Source organism: Aegilops tauschii, chromosome 4 (assembly GCF_002575655.3).
Source record: "Aegilops tauschii subsp. strangulata cultivar AL8/78 chromosome 4, Aet v6.0, whole genome shotgun sequence".
Lineage (NCBI taxonomy): Eukaryota > Viridiplantae > Streptophyta > Magnoliopsida > Poales > Poaceae > Aegilops > Aegilops tauschii.
This window is the reverse complement of record NC_053038.3, coordinates 267,703,961-267,726,337: the sequence shown is the minus strand read 5'-3', so window position 1 is coordinate 267,726,337 and position 22,377 is coordinate 267,703,961. Positions and strand designations below refer to the sequence as shown.

Sequence of the window (22,377 nt, the reverse complement as noted above, 5' to 3'; positions counted from 1 at the left end):
ATGTTGGGCGTCATATGTGGCTTCTTGGGCCTCCAGATCATTTATGTATCCCTGAACCTTTGCTATCTAATATAAAGCTACGCTGTTTATCTAAAAAAAACTGGATATATAAGTTGTATATGTGGTCTTGGAGATCTTGGGCCGAGACCAAGACGAGTTATCAACCAAAGCATGATGGACATGTATATCATGTAAGCACATACTTCCTCCATCCCAAAATAAGTGTCTCAAGCTTAGTACCCCCTCCGTCTAGATACATCAAAAGGGGATGTAACTAAACGTATTGTAGTTCTAGATACATCACTTTTTATCTATTTTGATGACAAGTATTTTCGGACGGAGAGGGGTAGAACTTTGTACTCCCTCTGTTTCCAAATATAAGTCTTTTTAGAGATTACAACAAGGGACTACATACGAAGCAAAATGCGTGAATCTACACTCTAAAATATGTCTATATACATCTATATGTTGTAGTTCATTTGAAACCTCTAAAAAGACTTATATTTAGGAACGGAGGGAGTACTAGAGTTAGTACAAAGTTGAGACACTCATTTTGGGACAGAGGGAGTAATAAATTGGCTACTACTCTCTCCGATCCATAATATATTAAGTACAAGTTGCGTTTTGCAAAGACTTCACAGACATACTACTCCACCAGTTGGCCATTGCATTGTAAATATTACGAATCACAAAGTGCAAGGTGCCTCATAAGGGAAGATCGATGCAGACAACTCGCGATCTGAGGATTATTCTCATTGCTGCACAAAAGAATTATGTTCTTAATGCATCATTAAGTGACAGACCTATTGCAGGAGCAGATGCAGACGTTATGAACGTTTGACAAGCTCGGTATAATGACTACTTGATAGTTTAATGCGCCATACTTTACGGTTTAGAACCGAGACTTCAAAAATGTTTTGAACGCCACGGGGAAGTCTAGTTGAAGCTGAAGACCTAATTAATGTTTCACTTAATATTGATCATCCACAATGTCAATATGGTGCCCTTTTTTGCACCAAGAAACACGTAACAATCTGTTCACTGTTGCAAATCAACCTCCATGCTGGACTTGTCTGTGTCACTGCTTGTAGGCGTACAAACCAAGGATTTGCAAGCTCTCTGGGGGGGCCTGCTTGTCCCAGGGTTTTTGGGTTCACCCTTACGCTTTCCTCCAAGGAACCCCAAGGCAAGTGCTTCCAAAGCTTTTGCAGTCGGAGGTCTGTTCCTGGTTCCATGCCTCCGAGACTTCACCTGTGAAGCCAGATCGGGTTGCAGGTTAGCAGGTTGTCCTATTGCCTCTGAAACATCATGGACACAATCGCTGTTTGAAACGGCAAGGCCTTCCTCAGCTTTCATGTAACCATGATCGTCTGATGAAGCGATACATACCCTCGTGCTTGTCTTATCATCTAGTGATGTCTCCGGTTTAACCAAACTAGTAACCTGCGCCCCTTCTTTGGCAACTTTTGCCTCAGCGGTTCTGATCTTTGAACAAACTTTAGGCACCACCTCGACCTTGCACTCAGATGACTTGTCCTCATTTAAACTGGACACATTCACCTTCTCGTTTGATCTGTCAGTGGTACAAGAGTTTGATGCAACTGTTATCTGCTCGCATGGCTTCTCCTTCGTGGAATATCTCGCAATTATTTTAGTCCGAAAATTGTCACTGACATCAGCTGCAGTTGGTTTTGTTGAAGTCCACAGCGGCTTGATTTTCTTTCTCTCTAAACCATGTCCTCTCGAGAAAGAAAAGCTGTGCTGACTGGTCTGATCATTGCTACAGCTGGATAAGCTTCTGTGCTTTGACACTGGGGTTAAATACTCGAGCCTTTCGGTCTTTGTTTTGGGACCAAAGAGGCATGTCATATCAGTTTTTTCAATACTGCCATTAGAAGAATGGCCATTGACTGGAAAACTCGAGGATGGTGCAGCCAACATGTTTTGCAATGAATTGACTTGGTTTTCTTTGCCCGCATGGCATACTGAAACTATTTCAGCATCATTCACATCAGCTGTAACTTGTCGACAATCTGCCTGGTCATCTGATGATTGATCTTCCGCATCTTGTTCCTCTGAGGAACTGACACTCACAGTATTATAAGAATCACGTGAAGGACCAAAATGGACATTTACATCAGGTGGTAATTTCCTCAGCTCTCTGACTCTGGAGGGCTCTTCCCCTTGGACCAAGGTAGTATCGATAATTGTGAACTTTGGAAGCTCCTGATATCCATCCAAAGGACCATCATGGTTCAGACTCATGTCTGTAGCATATCCACACTGCTCAGCAGTAACACCATTGTCCGCTCCGCCAATTTCTACCTCAAGAAGAACGGGATCGGCCGCAACTCGCTTAAGAACATCGCTGACAGAATCAAAATAATGAGTGCCTTTAGTGAGTTTCCTTCTTGAGAATTTCTTGATACCTGGCACAAGAAACACAAGGCAATTCTTAGTTGTTCTGACATCTTTTGACTGCTCTGAACGCCACCCTCTTGCAAGCAAACGGGGCCAGACAGCTTCCCAGAAAAGTTCATTAGATCTTGTCTTGCTTATTCTGAAACCACCTGTTAAGAACTTAATTATATCTTCCGAAGCAAGCAAGGAACAATCTTTGCCTGTAGGTATGTCAGGGTGAACAGAAGGAGCTTGGTTTGGTTTAGATCGGTCCAGAACATATCCAGTCAAATCATGCTTCCCTTTACCAATTCCAACAGCCTCCACAAAAGCTTCTGTTCCAACAGAGGATTTTATAGCAAAGACAAGATCCTCTAAAGATGCTTGTCCGGCGTTGAAAGATTTGAAAATCTGCAACAAGCGAAAGTAATACAATTCCTGGTAAAAACAAAGCAATATAATTCATATGGAAATGGATGATGGAAGAATATATTTGTTTTTTGGCTTTGGATCAACACGATTTCACTCGTTTATTTGTCCTAGGAATAACGGATTAAACAATACCAAGTACATAATTAAAGCTAGAAAAATAAGAAGAAATCAGGACAGCCAAATGGATTAAACAATACCAAGCACCTGCAATGGCTTTGGTTTTCAGGTTTCAGGTTCATAATCGTAACTGAACATCTATATAAACTGCATCAGAGTAGTCAGATATACTGATATACAATTGAAGTAGAGCACTAAACAGACGGAGCTGCCTGAACTATGGAGATTTGGAGTAGTATAAAATGAAGAAAAATCAAGTTCAAACGTGCTATTTTGAACAATGCAAGTGGAATCAAAAGCTCGAACTAGAGATAATCTCGAAAGAGAAGTTTTTAAAACTTGAGAGCAGCCAGTTAAACTGGGGAAAACGGAATTGATGACTTCAATGGATTGGTTCCCTACTTCCCTTCAAAGACATACATGCATTCGCATGTTTAAAGAATGACCATGTGTGCAGCACCAGCAACAACTCTTCGACATCAACAGAGAGAGAAAAAGAAAAAAAAAAACCAGAAGAAAAGTGACAAAGACAAGTGAGAGTAGTAGGAACCGGATCCCTAGCAGGGCGTGCTCTCAGGTTGTAGGGGTGAAAGGAGGGATGGCGTGGAGGAAGGCGTGGTCGCCGGCGCTGGGGCGCCGTCGTTGCGTGCGCGCGCGAGAGAGAGAGCGCAGGGGCGGCGGCTAGGGTTAGGTCTCCCGGCTCCCTAAGGAAGCCGAGCAAATATGATTGCTTCTTGCTTAATCCCAAAATGGGTCCTTACACGAGTTTATATAATCCTCCTAATAAGATAATTGGGCTAAGCCCCTAATAACGATAAGATAAACTGGGCCACAACTAACTGGGCTAAGCCCCTAATATGCCGGTCATAACATCTCTCCCCGCCTGCACAAACAGCTCGTCCTCGAGCTAGAAGGCGGGGAAGATCAACGGCCGCCAAACACCTCCACGTCAACTGGGGCGGGCTGGTCGCCGAGCCCGGCGGCGGCGGGGTCCTCCTCAATGTACTCTGCAACCTCCAGGTAGAAGAGTCGTGGGCAGACGTGGCCTGGTACGTAGGGCTCATCGCAGTTGAAGCACAACCCTTGGCGGCGACGCTCGAGTTGCTCGGCCGGGGTGAGCCGGCGGAACGGGCGTGCCGCAGCGGCGGCGAGGGGCGCCGCGGGAGCCTAGGCAGGCCGACCCTGTGCGGGAACTTCCGGCCAGGGTGGTGGCCCAGCGGCCCGGGGCGGTGGCGCCTGCTGGATGGCCACCGTGCGACGCTCGAACGCGCGGGTGTAGTACATGGCCGTCTGGAGGTCCGGTGGCCCGCGCATCTCCATGTCCACGCGGATGTGGTCCGGTAGGCAGCCGACGAAGAGCTCAGCCCGCTAACGAGCCGAAACGCCGGGGGCATGGCACGCCAGTGCCTGGAAGCGGTCGGCGAAGTCTTGCACCTAGGTGAGGAACGGAAGACGCCCAAGCTCCGCCAGACGGCTCCCGCGTATAGGCGGACCGAAGCGCAAGAGGCACAAATCGCGGAAGCGCTCCCATGGTGGCATGCCGCCCTCGTCCTGTTCGAGGGCGTAGTACCACGTCTGCGCGGCTCCTCGGAGATGTTACGAGGCGATCCAGGTGCGGTCGGACACGAGCGTGCGCTGCCCCCTGAAAATTTGGTCGCATTGGTTGAGCCAATTCAGGGGGTCGACCGTGCCGTCGTAGGTTGCGAACTCCAGCTTGGAGAATCTCGGCGGCGGCTGGGCGTGGACGACGGGCGGGTACGCCTCGTCGGCACGGAGCAGCGAGGATGACAGGGCCGAGTAGGCGGGCATCAGGGTGCCGCCCTGGAACAGGGGCCCGTCGACGCTGGCGAAGGGTTCGGCAGAGCCCGAGGACCCGCCAAACTGCATGGCCGGGTGCGTCGCCGGCGGGAGCATCCCGTGTGGCCCGACCGAGGCCGTCGTGTAGACCGGCTCAAGGGACCCGGCGAGCCAGGCCGGTAACGGAGACGGCGGCTGGGGAAACCGGACCTGGTGGATGGGCACCCCCGGGCCCGTCGTCGGGATGCCCAGGGCCGCGGTCGCCGGTGGCGGCGGCTGCAGCTGTTGCCCCTGCTGCATGGTGGAGGCGCCGGGGTTCGTCGCTGGTGGTGGCTGCCACGGCAGCTGCTGCATGGCGGCGGCAACGGGGGTCGCCGAGGATGGCGACTGCTGCGGCGGCGAAGGGCACAGGCGGCTACGGCCCATAGGATCTCGCGAGGAACGTGCAGATGCCCGCGACCGCCTGGGTGAGATCCCGGATGGCAGCCGTCATCTCCTCCGGGGTGAAGACGACGGGGACGGGCGCGATGGAGGTGACCGACACCGGCAAGAGTGGGGCGCTGGCCGTGGTGGCCATCGGGGCGGTCGTCGCGGTCGGCAGCGGGAGGATCGGGGTGGGCGGCGGCGAGGACATGATCACACCGAAGCTCTCTAATGCCAAATTGGTAGGAACCGGATCCCTACCAGGGCGTGCTCTCAGGTTGTAGGGGTGGAAGGAGGGATGGCGTGGTCGCCGGTGCTGGGGCGCCGTTGTTGCGTGCGCGAGCGCGCGAGAGAGAGCGCAGGGGCGGCGGCTAGGGTTAGGTCTCCCAGCTCCCTAAGGAAGCCGAGAAAATATGATGGCTTCTTGCTTAATCCCAAAACGGGTCCTTACACGAGTTTATATAATCCTCCTAATAAGATAATTGGGCTAAGCCCCTAATAACGATAAGATAAACTGGGCCACAACTAACTGGGCTAAGCCCCTAATATGCCGGTCATAACAGAGAGATTTTTTTTTCAATATTGCACATCAAAATAAGAAAATTGAGTAGAATTGGACTTTGCACAAACCGTTCCTTCGGACAATCTAAGTTAAAAGAGAAATGAGGAAAACAAATCTAGCCACGGAAGGGCATAGTGAATGCTAGAATGTACAAAAAAAGTGTTCAAAGTGAGGGTCAAACTGACAGAACTCATCTGATCATGGGGATGATTTCATATTGAGCCCTTTCACTAATTAACCAGCAAACGAAAACTAAAGGCAAAAGAGATCAAAATTATTTCTATGGCCTACATTTGCAACGTACCTCGATCAATGAATCATGAACTCCTTCGAGGATTACAGATTTCAAACGAGATATAATCTCCTGCTGTCGCCAACCTGTAAAGATGCGTTCCCCAATAATGCATCTTGTAGTTCTTGCTTTTCTGCAGTCCGACCATCTTTTATAAGCGTTTCTTTTGTAGAACATTCCATAGTAGTATGAGAGTACATCCCCAACGGTCTTATTACCAAGAAACCTGCTCAACAGGCTTAGATTTTTGCCGAAAATGTAGAGCCCGAGAAGAAAACATTCTGCCTCAGTACCACTCCAAAGCGAACTGGACAAACCAGGCAGTGGAGTAAATTGCTCGATTTCCCCTTGCTGGGTCAACGACTTATTGGTAAAACCTGGACCTTCTTGAGTAGAGAATGGAGCCAAGTTCTCATCATGTGCTTGATTGATGCAAGATTCTATCTGATTAACAGGCAGCATTGAATGTTGATCCTGGTATGTTGAATCATGGGCATTTGTATTATTTCTGATTGGGTAAATTGAGGTCATCTGACTATCCTCGCCTTGGTCGCTAGCTCTTGCTTCGGATTCTGAAGAATGCTGCCTTCGCAAATCGTCCTCCTTATGGACTTCACTTGGTACCCACATGATTGGTATAGCTAACCCAATCATACCAGGGTAATCATAACCAAGTACGATGCTTTCTGGTGTGCTGGTCATGAGCCGATGGCGCTCAATCTCTGTGGACAGATTGGGGATTTCTGCCTGGTATTCACTTCCAATGCGTGGACATACAGGTGCTTTGTCATATATCACATCTGAAGCAATCGAAGCTTCTAAAGATGGTTGGGTTTCACCATTGTCTTTGAGTTCAAGTGACTCCATCTACCAAAATCAGAAGAAAAAATGTAATTTGTTGAGATAGATCACATATTTAAATTGATTAAGAAAACATGTATATAATCAACATTAGTAACTACAATGGCTTGTTTTTAAGTATATGAGCCAGAAGGGTACGTCGTTAACAGATCTCATTCAGGACTTCGGTGAGAGAAAACAACTATTCAAAAGAAATTCAACACATGAAATTTTTGAGGCCTGGGTACTTCTATTAGAGTTCTTATATACTAGCTTAATCCTGTGATGCGTCACTATTGTATCTCCGGCGATAGAACACCACACTCAACAGGAAAGTATTGAGCAGAAATAGTTTACTACATACAGGATGAGCAACTTTGGCGGAAATACGTAACACACGTCCAGAGTTCAACTTAGGCCCCATAAGTAACCCACATTCATCAAATCCACCTCACACAAGACTGAGGACGAAATGGTTTCTCAAAAGGGGTTAAGTTTTGAGAGGTACACAAAACAATTTGCAAAACGCTTGTTCATGGCAAGCTCCCAGCGATGATATTAAAGATAAAATGCAACTGTAAGCAGGACAACATGGACCATCAAACTGAGACCTTCAAAGCTCCAAAAGTCAACAAAGCCTATTGTGCGAGCGAATTACAATATACTCCCTCCGTAAACAAATATAAGAGCGTTTAGATCACTAAAGTTGTTTACGGAGGGAGTACATGGCAAAAAAAGAGTGTAAACACCAAGTTGGAAGCAAATAAAGGCAACGCAAATCATATTGTAGTATAACCACTGCTGAGGAGGACATGACTCACAATTGTAGAATGCTTCAAAAAATAAGCAAAACTGCAGTCTGTCGCAGATTGAACCACCCAATATCAAGTAGCACTGCCAATTACTTATCGGGCGTCAAGCAGGGAACAATGACAACAACCTACCGTCAACCTAGGCGGTGCGTAACTCTCAATCGCTCGCCACAGCACCCAAATCTGGGCCACCACGGCGAGCAAATCCGTACTTCCAAGACCCCGACACGCACCATTGCGTTCTTCAAATCCCATGCCCAGTACCAACATACACTGCCAGCCACCCCATCAAACTCGTGGGGCACCTCCCGCACAAGGCCGGGAGCAAAGCCACGGGCCTCCCCGGCATGGAGCAGCGAAGCGGAGAACCCCGGGCCGCGCTAACCAAATCCTGAAATCCAGGCTGTCCAACGAGGCGCGCGCGCACGGACACACGCTAAGCAAACCTAAAAATCTGTGCGATCACGGAAGGGAAGCGCCCGCGGCCGAAGCACGGCACAGCAACGAGGACGCGAGACGCGCACCAAACAGCAACGGCATCATCCTAAGCGGAGAAGAAATGTAAGATTGGAGGAGGGAGCAGGGAAGCGAGGAAAACCTTAGTCTCCATGCAGGCGAGGCTCCGCCGCGGCGAAGCCTTCGTAGCTCCGAGCACGCGGGCCCTCCGATTCTCTTGTCGCGCCCGGGAAACGGACGACGCCGGCCAGACAAACAACAGAATCTGCAGGTCCCACGGGAAGAGATTGAGCGGCGGTTGCGGGAGCCGAGCGCGCTACAAGCAGAGAGCAGCTGCACGCCGCCGGGAGTAGAGTACGGTGAGGGCCTGCCGTCTGGGCGCGGTGGTGGTTCGGAGAGGAGGCAGAGACGGGGAGAGAGAGGCGAGGCGAGTCGGGCTTTAAAGACACGAACAAGAGAAAGAAAGAAGAGAACGGCGACAGCGACACAGAGATTGGTGGTGTGGTGTGGACAAGGTAGACCAGCAAATTGCTGGCCGGGCTGGGCCGGCGATGGGCCATGTGATTGGTTTTATGCACTAAAAAAAACAAAAATAGAACTTTACTCATCAAATGAGTAATAAATCGTTTACAATAGCTGATGATAAAATAAAAGGCCAGTGCTACAAATCAACCGGTTGATGCCAGGAAGATTTAAGCCGCCTCCCTGACCGTTCGATCAGCCCCATCACACCCGTCGGATCCTTTCTCTCAGCTGGTCTGCATGGTCAACGCACACACGATCTCTTCCTCGCATCGTACAACAGGCCCCTCTCTTGCTTCGACCTCGCAGCACCAGCAGCAGCCGGCTGCATCGGAGCCCAGGTAGCCGCCGCGGCTTCACTGCAACGACAACATCGGCGAGGCGGCGCTTCACCGCAGCACTTGCCGCCGCCGGCGATGTTCCATTGAAACACATGCCGCTTCGATGATGCTTCATCCCAGCCCCGACGGCTACCGGCGAAGCTCCATTGCAGCACTGTTGGCCCGCCGGCGAAGCTCCATTGAAGCACTAGACGGCCTCGACGGAGCTTCATCGCAACACTGGCTCCCCCGGCGAAGCTCCATCGACGGCGACGAGTGCTGCGATGCAGCATGGCGGCCATGGCGGAAGTTGCAGCGCGGCAGGCAGCGACAACGGTGGAAACTGAGATGCAGCGCTGGCGCCAATGGCAGAAGCTGCAAAGCAGCAGGCAGCAACGACGGTGGAAATTGAGATGCAGCGTTGGCGGCCATGGGGGATGCTGCGATGCAGCGTTGCTCGGCGACGTAGCAGGGCGGCCATGGTGGAAGTTTGCGACGCAGCGCGAGGCGACAACGGCGAAAGCTGCGATGCAGCGCCGGCGGCCATGGCGGGTGCTGCGACGCAGCGCGGTGGCCATGGCAGAAAGTTGCGACTCCGACGACGGAAGATACGATGCAGCGCGGGGGAAACTGCGGTGCAGCGCCGTTGGCTACGGGAGTGCTGCGACGCGACAACGGATTATGACCGCGCAAGAGCCGTAGGCTACGGCGGATTGCGGCGGCGCTAGCGGATGCTTCTAGCGGTGGAGGAGAATGAGATACAGGAAAGAGAGCGCCCGTGGTCGTGCGGCTGTGAAGAGATAAGGTGGGACGAGAGAGAGCCGATATGTCGGTCCACAGAGGGACACATGGTTGGCGAGCGACGCGGTTTACGCGAGTGAGAAATCAGCCGGATGTTTTTAATCGTTTTTCTAAAATAAAGCCCAGCATAACATATCATCCCACATATTGGATAATCTAGATCTAATGAGGGCGGCTGAAGTTCGGGGCTCAGCGTACATGCGTTTCCTATTTAGCGCTGCAGGTGCCCAGTACGCATTTTCGCAAATTAGCGCTGCAGGCGCCCATTTGTACGCATTTTCGCAAACTGGCGCCTGCAGCGCGTGCTGGGCCGGCCCATGTATGGGTGCGCCAGGTTTTTCTTCTTGTATGTTTATGCGTGCTGGGCCAGGTTTTTCTTCTTGTATGGTGGAAGTTTGCGACGCAGCGCGAGGCGACAACGGCGAAAGCTGCGATGCAGCGCCGGCGGCCATGGCGGGTGCTGCGACGCAGCGCGGTGGCCATGGCAGAAAGTCCGACCTCACCCGTCGTTCCATACTCGCGTAACCACCCCGCCAAATAGCTGGTTGTGAAAAGTTACAACCTTTCCATTCTTTTATTCTCCTTTTGTTTTTTTTTTCCTTTTTCCTTTTCCCTTTTTTGTTTTCTGTTTCTTTTCTTTTTGTACGAACAGATTCCCCCTGCATCCTTTTGAATTTGATGAACTATTTTTGTAATTCTATGAACTTTTTCAAATTTGGTGAACTTTTTTCAATTTTGATGAATTTGTTTTCAAAATTGATGAACTTTTTTCAATTTTGATGAACTTTTTTCAATTTTTAATGAAATTTTTTCAATTTTCGATGAAACTTTTCTAAGTTAATGAACTTTTTCAAAATAAACGAACTTTTTTCAAAATCGGTGAACTGTTTTTTCAAATTTGATGAACTTTTTTATTCAAAATCGATGAACTTTTTTAAAATTGATGAACTTTTTGTTCAAAATCGGTGAATTATTTTCAAAATCGATGAACTTTTTCAAAATTTGTGAACTTTTTTCAAATTCGTGAAGATTTCTCAAATTTGCGATTCTTTTTCCAGTTTGTACGAACCTTTTCAATTTTATAAGCATTCTTGAAATTCATGTTTTTAATATTGTGCATTCATTTTTCTTTTTTCCTTTCATTTTATCATAAAATAATACACATAATAGGTTGGATATATAATAAGGCGAGTTTGTACTCAGAATAAACAGCGTGGAGAGATTGGCCTAGTGTCTGCGTTTGAATGTGACCGCACAGGCAGTCAGAGTTCGAATCCTGGCTTTTCCACATTTCTGGACATTTCCCTGCACGCGCCAGCGGTGCGAACCGGCGCTCACAGCGCTGTATAGAAGCTCCCCAGCGTACACCCATCCATGAAAAGTAATTCAAACAAAAGTAGCAAACATATATGAAAAGAATTCACATCCAAAAGGCTTGAATGTGCCAGGAACGTATAAATTTCGGGGTGAAATGGCATTCAAGGAGCTTTAGACAAAAATAATAATAATCAACTCCCAAATAAAATGAAATGGTTTACTAATGAATTTATGAACTAACCTTGATCAATTATGAATTATTTTGAACTTGAAACATGGACAGCTTAGTGTGTATTCCAAACTCATGAAAGGCCAACAAGTTTGGATTGACATTCAAACTTAAACATGAACTTGGTTATCCATTGTTCGTACACCATGACTCCAGTTGCAAGATTCTTTTGAATGATTCTGGCAACCAAAACTTGGCATCACGTACTCCTTATGTGATGAATCCCTCAAAATTGAAACCTGCATGTGAAACATTACGTCACATGCATTCCAATTAACAACCACTATGTTGTTTCCCAAACTCTTATGAGTTAACCCATGACACATGTGACAAAGTCCAATACAGCAGATCTCGGGTAGGGGGTCCCGAGCTAGTAATCTTCGCACAATGGTAAAAAAGACACACATTTTACCCAGGTTTGGGCTCTCTCGAAGAGATAATACCTTACATCCAGCTTTGATTGTATTGATATGATGGGATATAGAGTACTGATGTCTACTACGCAACCTTCTTCTTGTAGACGTTGTTGGGCCTCCAAGTGCAGAGGTTTGTAGGACAGTAGCAAAATTCCCTCAAGTGGATGACCTAAGGTTTATCAATCCGCGGGAGGCGTAGGTTGAAGATGGTCTCTCTCAAACAACCCTGCAACTAAATAACAAAGAGTCTCTTGTGTCCCCAACACACCCAATACAATGGTAAGTTGTGTAGGTGCACTAGTTCGACGAAGAGATGGTGATACAAGTGCAATATGGATGGTAGATATAGGTTTTTGTAATCTGAAAATATAAAAACAGCAAGGTAACTAATGATAAAAGTGAGCGTAAACGGTATTGCAATGCTAGGAAACAAGGCCTAGGGTTCATACTTTCACTAGTGCAATTTCTCTCAACAATAATAACATAATTGGATCATATAACTATCCCTCAACATGCAACAAAGAGTCACTCCAAAGTCACTAATAGCGGAGAACAAACGAAGAGATTATGGTAGGGTACGAAACCACCTCAAAGTTATTCTTTCCGATCAATCCATTGGGCTATTCCTATAAGTGTCACAAACAACCCTAGAGTTTGTAGTAAAATAACACCTTAAGACACACATCAACCAAAACCCTAATGTCACCTAGATACTCCAATGTCACCTCAAGTATCCGTGGGTATGATTATACGATATGCATCACACAATCTCAAATTCATCTATTCAACCAACACATAGAACCTCAAAGAGTGCCCCAAAGTTTCTACCGGAGAGTCAAGACGAAAACGTGTGCCAACCCCTATGCATAGGTTCATGGGCAGAACCCGCAAGTTGATCACCAAAACATACATCAAGTGAATCAATAGAATAACCCATTGTCACCACGGTTATCCCACGCAAGACATACATCAAGTGTTCTCAAATCATTAAAGACTCAATCCGATAAGATAACTTCAAAGGGAAAACTCAATCCATTACAAGAGAGTAGAGGGGGAGAAACATCATAAGATCCAACTATAATAGCAAAGCTCGCGATACATCAAGATCGTATCACCTCAAGAAAACGAGAGAGAGAGAGAGATCAAACACATAGCTACTGGTACATACCCTCAGCCCCGAGGGTGAACTACTCCCTCCTCGTCATGGAGAGCGCCGGGATGATGAAGATGGCCACCGGTGAGGGATTCCCCCTCCGGCAGGGTGCCGGAACAGGGCCCCGATTGGTTTTTGGTTGCTACAGAGGCTTGCGGCGGCGGAACTCCCGATCTATTCTGTTCCCCGAAGGTTTTAGGGTATATTGGTATATATAGGAGGAAGAAATACGTCAGGGGAGCCACGACAGGCCCACGAGGGTGGAGGGCGCGCCCCCCGCCTCGTGCCTTCCTCGTTGATTCCCTGACGTGCACTCCAAGTCCCCTGGATTGCTTCCGTTCCAAAAATAACTTTCCCGGAGGTTTCATTCCGTTTGGACTCCGTTTGATATTCCTTTTCTATGAAACACTGAAACAAGGGAAAAACAGAAACTGGCACTGGGCTCTAGGTTAATAGGTTAGTCCCAAAAATAATATAAAAGTGCATAGTAAAGCCCATTAAACATCCAAAACAGATAATATAATAGCATGGAACAATAAAAAAGTATCGATACGTTGGAGACGTATCAGCATCTCCAAGCTTAATTCCTGCTCGTCCTCGAGTAGGTAAATGATAAAAACAGAATTTTTGATGTGGAATGCTACCTAACATATTTATCAATATGATCTTCTTTATTATGGCAAGAATATCCAGATCCATAAGATTCAAGATAAAAGTTCAATATCGACATAAAAATAGTAATACTTCAAGCATACTAACTAAGCAATTATGTCCTCTCAAAATAACATGGCCAAAGAAAGTTCATCCCTACAAAATCATATAGTTTACTCATGCTCCATTTTCGTCACACAAGAATGCTCTCATCATGCACAACCCCGATGACAGGCCAAGCAATTGTTTCATACTTTAGTAATCTCAAACTTTTTCAACCTTCACGCAATACATGAGCATGAGCCATGGATATAGCACTATGGGTGGAATAGAATATAATGATGGGGCTTATGTGGAGAAGACAAAAAGGGAGAAAGTCTCACATCAACGAGGCTAATCAATGAGCTATGGAGATGCCCATCGATTGATGTTAATGCAAGGAGTAGGGATTGCCATGCAACGGATGCACTAGAGCTATAAATATATGAAATCTCAACAAAAGAAACTAAGTGGGTGTGCATCCAACTTGCTTGCTCACGAAGACCTAGGGCATTTGAGGAAGCCCATTGTTGGAATATACAAGCCAAGTTCTATAATGAAAAGTTCCCACTAGTATATGAAAGTGACAAAACAAGAGACTCTCTATCATGAAGATTACGGTGCTACTTTGAAGCACAAGTGTGGTAAAAAGGATAGTAACATTGTCCCTTCTCTCTTTTTCTCTCATTTTTTTGGGCCTTCTCTTTTTTTATGGCCTTTCTCTTTTTTTACCTCACTTGGGACAATGCTCTAGAAAATGCTGATCATCACACTTCTATTTATTTACAACTCAACGATTACAACTCGATACTAGAACAAAGTATGACTCTATATGAGTGCCTCCGGCGGTGTACCGGGATATGCAATGAACCAAGAGTGACATGTATGAAAGAATTATGAATGGTGGTTTGGCCACAAATACTATGTCAACTACATGATCATGCAAAGCAATATGACAATGATGAACGTGTCATGATAAACGGAACGGTGGAAAGTTGCATGGCAATATATCTCGGAATGGCTATGAAAATGCCATAATAGGTAGGTATGGTGGCTGTTTTGAGGAAGATATAAGGAGGTTTATGTGTGAAAGAGCGTATCATATCACGGGGTTTGGATGCACCGGCGAAGTTTGCACCAACTCTCAATGTGAGAAAAGGGCAATGCACGGTACCGAAGAGGCTAGCAATGATGGAAGGTGAGAGTGCGTATAATCCAGGGACTCAACATTAGTCATAAGGAACTCACATACTTATTGCAAAAATCTAGAAGTCATCAAAAACCAAGCACTACGCGCATGCTCCTAGGGGGATAGATTGGTAGGAAAAGACCATCGCTCGTCCCCGACCGCCACTCATAAGGAGGACAATCAAAGAACACCTCATGTTTCAAATTTGTTACATAACGTTTACCATACGTGCATGCTACGGGACTTGCAAACTTCAACACAAGTATTTCTCAAATTCACAACTACTCAACTAGCACAACTTTAATATCACTATCTCCATATCTCAAAACAATCATCAAGTATCAAACTTCTCTTAGTATTCAATGCACTTATATGAAAGTTTTTATTATACTCATCTTGGATGCCCATCATATTAGGACTAGTTTCATGACCAAAGCAAACTACCATGCTGTTCTAAAGACTCTCAAAATAATATAAGTGAAGCACGAGAGTTCATCTATTCCTTCAAAATAAAACCACTGTCGTGCTCTAAAAGGATATAAGTGAAGCACTAGAGCAAATGATAAACTACTCCGAAAGATATAAGTGAAGATCAATGAGTAGCCGAATAATTATGCAACTATGTGAAGACTCTCTAACATTTAATAATTTCAGATCTTGATATTTTATTCAAACAGCAAGCAAAGCTAAAGAAAATAAAATGACGCTCCAAGCAAAACACATATCGTGTGGTGAATAAAAATATAGCTCCAAGTAAAGTTACCGATGAACGAAGACGAAAGAGGGGATGCCATCCGGGGCATCCCCAAGCTTAGGCTCTTGGTTGTCCTTGAATATTACCTTGGGGTGCCTTGGGCATCCCCAAGCTTAGGCTCTTGCCACTCCTTATTCCATAGTCCATCGAATCTTTACCCAAAACATGAAAACTTCACAACACAAAACTTAACAGAAAACTCGTAAGCTCCGTTAGTGAAAGAAAACAAAACACCACTTCAAGGTACTATATTGAAATCATTATTTATTTATATTGGTGTTAAATCTACTGTATTCCAACTTCTCTATGGTTTATAAACTATTTTACTAGCCATAGATTCATCAAAATAAGCAAGCAACACAATGAAAACAGAATCTGTCAAAAACAGAACAATCTGTAGTAATCTGTAACTAACGCAAACTTCTGGAACTCAAAAACTTCTACCAAAATAGGAAGACCTAGATAATTTTATTATTGATCTGCTGCAATTGGAATCAATATTTTATCACGTTCTGGCGATTTGAAATAATTGTTTTCGTGAACAGAAAGTTTCTGGAATTTTCAGCAAGATCAAATAACTATCATCCAAGAAGATCCTATAGGTCTTACTTGGCACAAACACTAATTAAAACATAAAACCACATCTAACCAGAGGCTAGATCAAAAATTTATTACTAAACAGGAACAAAAAGTAAGGAACAAAAATAAAATTGGTTTGCCTCCCAACAAGCGCTAACATTTAACGCCCCTAGCTAGGCATGATGATTTCAATGATGCTCGCATAAAAGATAAGAATTGAAACATAAAGAGAGCATCATGAAGAATATTACTAGCACATTTAATTCTAACGCACTTTCTATGCATAGGGATTTTGTGAGAAAACAACTTATGGGAACAATAATCAACTAGCATAGGAAGGCAAAACAAGCATAACTTTAAAACTTTAAGCACATAGAGAGGAAACTTGATATTATTGCAATTCCTACAAGCATATGTTCCTCCCTCATAATAATTTTCAGTAGCATCATGAATGAATTCAACAATATAAACATCACATAAAGCATTCTTTTCATGATCTACAAGCATAGTATTTCTATTACTCTCCACATAAGCAAATTTCTTCTCATGAATAGTAGTGGGAGCAAACTCAACAAAATAACTATCATGTGATTGAAAATTAAGATAAAGATGACAAGTTTCATGGTTATCATTATTCTTTATAGCATACGTGTCATCACAATAATCATCATAGATAGGAGGAATGCTTTCATCATAATAAATATTCTCATCAAAACTTGGGGGACTAAAGGTATCATCTTCATCAAACATAGCATCCCCAAGCTTGTGGCTTTGCATATCATTAGCATCATGGATATTCAAGGAATTCATACTAACAACATTGCAATCATGCTCATCATAAAAAGATTTAGTGCCAAACATTCTATAGATTTGTTCTTCTAGCACTTGAGCACAATTTTCCTTTCCATCATACTCACGAAAGATATTAAAAAGATGAAGCGTATGAGGCAAACTCAATTCCATTTTTTGTAGTTTTCTTTTATAGACTAAACTAGTGATAACACAAGAAACAAAAAGATTCGATTGCAAGATCTAAAGATATACCTTCAAGCACTCACCTCCCCGGCAACGGCGCCAGAAAAGAGCTTAGTTGACGGGCTGTGTGTGCCGCTTACCTAGCCTCCCCGGCAACGGCGCCAGAAAAGAGCTTGATGTCTACTACGCAACCTTCTTCTTGTAGACGTTGTTGGGCCTCCAAGTGCAGAGGTTTGTAGGACAATAGCAAAATTCCCTCAAGTGGATGACCTAAGGTTTATCAATCCGTGGGAGGCGTAGGTTGAGGATGGTCTCTCTCAAACAACCCTGCAACCAAATAACAAAGAGTCTCTTGTGTCCCCAACACACCCAATACAATGGTAATTTGTGTAGGTGCACTAGTTCGACGAAGAGATGGTGATACAAGTGCAATATGGATGGTAGATATAGGTTTTTGTAATCTGAAAAATATAAAAACAGCAAGGTCACTAATGATAAAAGTGAGCGTAAACGGTATTGCAATGCTAGGAAACAAGGCCTAGGGTTCATACTTTCACTAGTGCAAGTTCTCTCAACAATAATAACATAATTGGATCGTATAACTAACCCTCAACATGCAACAAAGAGTCACTCCAAAGTCACTAATAGAGGAGAACAAACGAAGAGATTATGGTAGGGTACGAAACCACCTCAAAGTTATTCTTTCCGATCAATCCATTGGGCTATTCCTATAAGTGTCACAAACAGCCCTAGAGTTCGTAGTAAAATAACACCTTAAGACACACATCAACCAAAACCCTAATGTCACCTAGATACTCCAATGTCACCTCAAGTATCCGTGGGTATGATTATACGATATGCATCACACAATCTCAAATTCATCTATTCAACCAACACATAGAACCTCAAAGAGTGCCCCAAAGTTTCTACCGGAGAGTCAAGACGAAAACGTGTGCCAACCCCTATGCATAGGTTCATGGGCGGAACCCGCAAGTTGATCACCAAAACATACATCAAGTGAATCAATAGAATAGCCCATTGTCACCACGGTTATCCCATGCAAGACATACATCAAGTGTTCTCAAGTCATTAAAGACTCAATCCGATAAGATAACTTCAAAGGGAAAACTCAATCCATTACAAGAGAGTAGAGGGGGAGAAACATCATAAGATCCAACTATAATAGCAAAGCTCGCGATACATCAAGATCGTATCACCTCAAGAACACGAGAGAGAGAGATCAAACACATAGCTACTGGTACATACCCTCAGCCCCGAGGGTGAACTACTCCCTCCTCGTCATTTGAGAGCGCCGGGATGATGAAGATGGCCACCGGTGAGGGATTCCCCCTCCGGCAGGGTGCCGGAACAGGGTCCCGATTGGTTTTGGTGGCTACAGAGGCTTGCGGCGGCGGAACTCCCGATCTATTCTGTTCCCCGAAGGTTTTAGGGTATATTGGTATATATAGGAGGAAGAAATACGTCAGGGGAGCCACAAGGGGCCCACGAGGGTGGAGGGCGCGCCCAGGGGGTGAGCGCGCCCCCCTGCCTCGTGCCTTCCTCGTTGATTCCCTGACGTGCACTCCAAGTCCCCTGGATTGCTTCTGTTCCAAAAATAACTTTCCCAAAGGTTTCATTCCGTTTGGACTCCGTTTGATATTCCTTTTCTGCGAAACACTGAAACAAGGGAAAAACAGAAACTGGCACTGGGCTCTGGGTTAATAGGTTAGTCCCACAAATAATATAAAAGTGCATAGTAAAGCCCATTAAACATCCACAACAGATAATATAATAGCATGGAACAATCAAAAATTATAGATACGTTGGAGACGTATCAAGCACATGTTGATATACCTCGAGATTGCTGTGTAAGATTCTCATGAGCTCAGCTTCGGTTTATATAATGCACCAGAGGCCTAGGATAACATGAGTCCTAATCGGCTACGTCAGTGGAGGGAAGTCCTTGTCTTATATGCCAATTCTTGTGGAATCTTCCTTGTATGCGTCAAGGGCTGCCCGAAGTGGCCCGGTAATGAACCACCACACACTACTAGGGAAAAGCCTAGCAGCAACGCGGGTTTTAGGCCTATCAGTAGCGCGGGCAGGAGCACTACGGGTACGACGCTACAGCTAAAGGTTAGCAGTAGTGTGGGTTAACCCACGCTACTGCTATATCAACTTAGTAGTAGCACTTTCTCCAAAGAGCGCTACTAGTAATTACTAGTAGCGCTTCTCCCAGCCCGCGCTACTACTATTATTCCGTATTTTATTTCTTTTTTATTTCATGTTGTATTCATACACCTTTATACAAGTTTTCATACAGCAACAATTTAGAGATTGTTTTTACATCATAATGAGTTATTACATCACTGGGTGAAAGAACCGCGGACTAGTTTCAGGCGGATGGACATCCACTTGAAACTAATCCGCCGTTCTTTCACCCAATGATATAATAAATATCATCATCATATCGTTAACAACTTATCATCATAATACATCATTGTCATATAACACCTCCTCATGATCATCGTTTTCATCAATGAGACATCACATAGCAAGTTGGTCACTAGTCATAATCACAACTACTCCTCATCATCAACTCTAACACATTGTACCACATAATAAATATTGTACCTCTTAGGACCTACTACATTCTCTATGGACCTACTATATTCTCTTAGGTAAAATAGCATAAAACAAGATAGCCCCTGACTCTCATTATGGAGAATGGAGATTATCCTGTCTCCAATGCCTGTCTTTCGCACAATGTTGCTTCCAAGAACCTCCTTATGACTGTCAATACATTTTTTCCATTCTTTAATTAGCATGTGTTCACCGGTTTTAGAAATCCGATATGGACAGGTGAGATTCGTAGGATGACTTGGCTGTATGTTCAAAACATCAAGGCGACCATTCTGATACATCAGATGAGGCACACAATCCTTCGGGATTTTCTGTTGAAAAACATAGTAATAACTTCGTAGTTAGCAATGTAGTTCAGTTTTAGAAGTATGCAAAAGATCCACGGATGTCGTAATAGTAAAAAATCTTACCATGGCATCTCCACGGATGTTACCATGGTTCAACACGTGCACTAGTGGCACGTATTGACCATAATGTGGAGGAGTTTGATAATAGATATTGTAATTCTCAAGTTCAGTACAAAATGCGATCAGATGATTTTTCTCCTGATAAGTTAATTCGGAGCCATCGGTGTAGTAGGTTCTGTCTACCATCTTCCGCACATTGTTTGAAGAATGAAAATAAGCTGTCAACTATTTTAAAATAAACAATATAAATTAGTTAATAACTATGTTTGAGAAACTCACATAGCGGTAGAATTGGAAGCGTATCAACAAGGACCCAAATGTCCATATTGTCTTGCTCGATGTCAGGATCACCAAGATTCATGGTGACAAGCATATCCTCATAAAAACCATACATCTTGCAAAGTGCTTCCCAATTTGTGCAACCAAAATGGGTTGCACTCTGAGAATTGTACAGATTTACTTCAAAATCCATACCATGATGGGTCCTTAGGTGAATTTTCTTTGTTTCGAAATTTCATGGTCTTCAAAACCCATCCTCTCCAAGACATAGCGTCTTGCATGGCATGGGATAAGCTAGTCGGATTGTAAAAGATGAAAATTACACGTTGAAATAGTTGAAGTCGTGCTTAATTACAAAAAAAAAACACATGTCGTCGTTGCGTACCGTTTCAACATCGAAGGTCTCCTGGAGCTTAATGCTGAAGCGCCTATCTTCGTCCAAGTGAGGCCTGTCGCACTGACCTCGGTCGTCGTTGCACCAGTCGCACTCCCACGGGAGACTTTCGTCGTCCGAGTACGACATTTCCTATGTTCATAATTCAAAGATTAAACTTGTACAATTAAATATATGTACTACAAAAACTAAACTAGATCATTATTATTCATCACGGGTTGACTATCGGTCTGCCGAGTCTTTTCTTGAAAACTCTCAGCTCACGTGGTGTATACATTCGACCGTTGGTGATGATCGCTCCTCCTTTCGTCCCCGAGTGCATTACAACAAAATGTCTAGCACACGGGAACGAAGGAGAAGCGACCCCCACGACAACAGTTGGGATTCTTCGTCCTCTTATATATGGTGGAGACTCTCCCTCACTGATTCCTCTTTGACATTTGTGACCGTCGGTGATGGTCGTTACTCCTCCTTCCCCTAGTGCATAACAAAGGTCTAGCATAAGGAGAAGAAGGAGAAACGACCCCCACGACAACAGTCGGGATTCTTCGTCCTCTCATATATGGTGGAGGCTCGACAGACTTAAAGTCAACCCGAAATATCGTTTAATTATCTTTCTAGAAAATCCAGGCCACTCGATATTTCCTACATATTCTAGCACAAGTCATGCCAAAATTCATGGAAAAATCCGGCATGACCTTTGCTAAAAAAGGACATATCGAGCACCTGAAATTTGCTAGAACAGAAATTAATCAACACTCTAGCAAAACATAGGCCACTCGGAGGTGTAACCTGCAAACATGACCGGCCACTTGGGCAAGCACATATCCTATTTGAGTAACACAAGATATACATGTTTTTATCTACATCATATGAGCATTCAAACTTGATGGTCATTGCATTTGAATGGTTGAAAATATGAGCAAAAACATTTCAAAATATCTTATAGGACTCATATTGACATGGAGATTTGGCTGGTCTCACCTCGAGGTCGGGGGGGGGGGGGGTGGGTCGGTGACGGGGACGATGGCGAGGATGATGGAGGGGCTCCTAGATTTCTGCAAAAACAAAAACCCTATAAACTATCAACTAATCAAATTCATACGCCTTGCATAGTGGGGTCCAATTTGAGCATTCAAAATAGGAGTACTTCTCCAATTTGAGCATTCAATAAGCAAAACCAAATCGTAAAATAAATAAGTATTCAAATCAGCATGCATTCAATAAGCAAAAGTAAATCATCTCTTGCGTCCGTACATCGTCGAATATTATCACTAATACATCCCAAATAGTATCATGCATATAACATCACTAATACAACTAAAACCCTAGCGAACAACGGGTATCGGCGCGGGCGGTGGACACCCAAAGAGAAGGAACCATCACAGGATCATAGCTCCAGTGAGATCCCTGGAGAACCTGCGCTCCAACGCAACCATGTAGCGACGGACGTGCGCGTCCTCCTCGCTGACACAGTGACGTACCACCTCCGCGGGGTCCTCAAGCCTCTGCACCGTCACTGTCCCACGCAACCACCACCAAAGAAGGTTCAGGTCAACGACGGGCTGGCTCCTCGCC

General features: G+C 44.9%; 1 protein-coding gene across 2 annotated transcripts; it reads right to left on the bottom strand.

The window, feature by feature from the left end:
• Positions 1 to 472: 472 nt before the first annotated feature.
• LOC109781790 (uncharacterized) lies at positions 473 to 8,617 on the bottom strand. Of its 2 annotated transcripts, XM_040387109.3 has the most exons (4): positions 8,274 to 8,617; positions 6,036 to 6,890; positions 1,390 to 2,811; positions 473 to 1,251 (listed from the first exon to the last, which is right to left on the bottom strand). In XM_040387109.3, the coding sequence occupies exons 1-4, from the start codon at positions 8,283 to 8,285 to the stop codon at positions 1,039 to 1,041; spliced, it is 2,502 nt and encodes an 833-aa protein (XP_040243043.1). In that variant the 5' UTR covers positions 8,286 to 8,617; the 3' UTR covers positions 473 to 1,038. The 2 variants fall into 2 exon arrangements, with proteins under 2 accessions (XP_040243043.1, XP_020195982.1); XM_020340393.4 differs by having other exon boundaries at positions 473 to 2,811.
• Between the last annotated feature and the right edge of the window lie 13,760 nt (positions 8,618 to 22,377).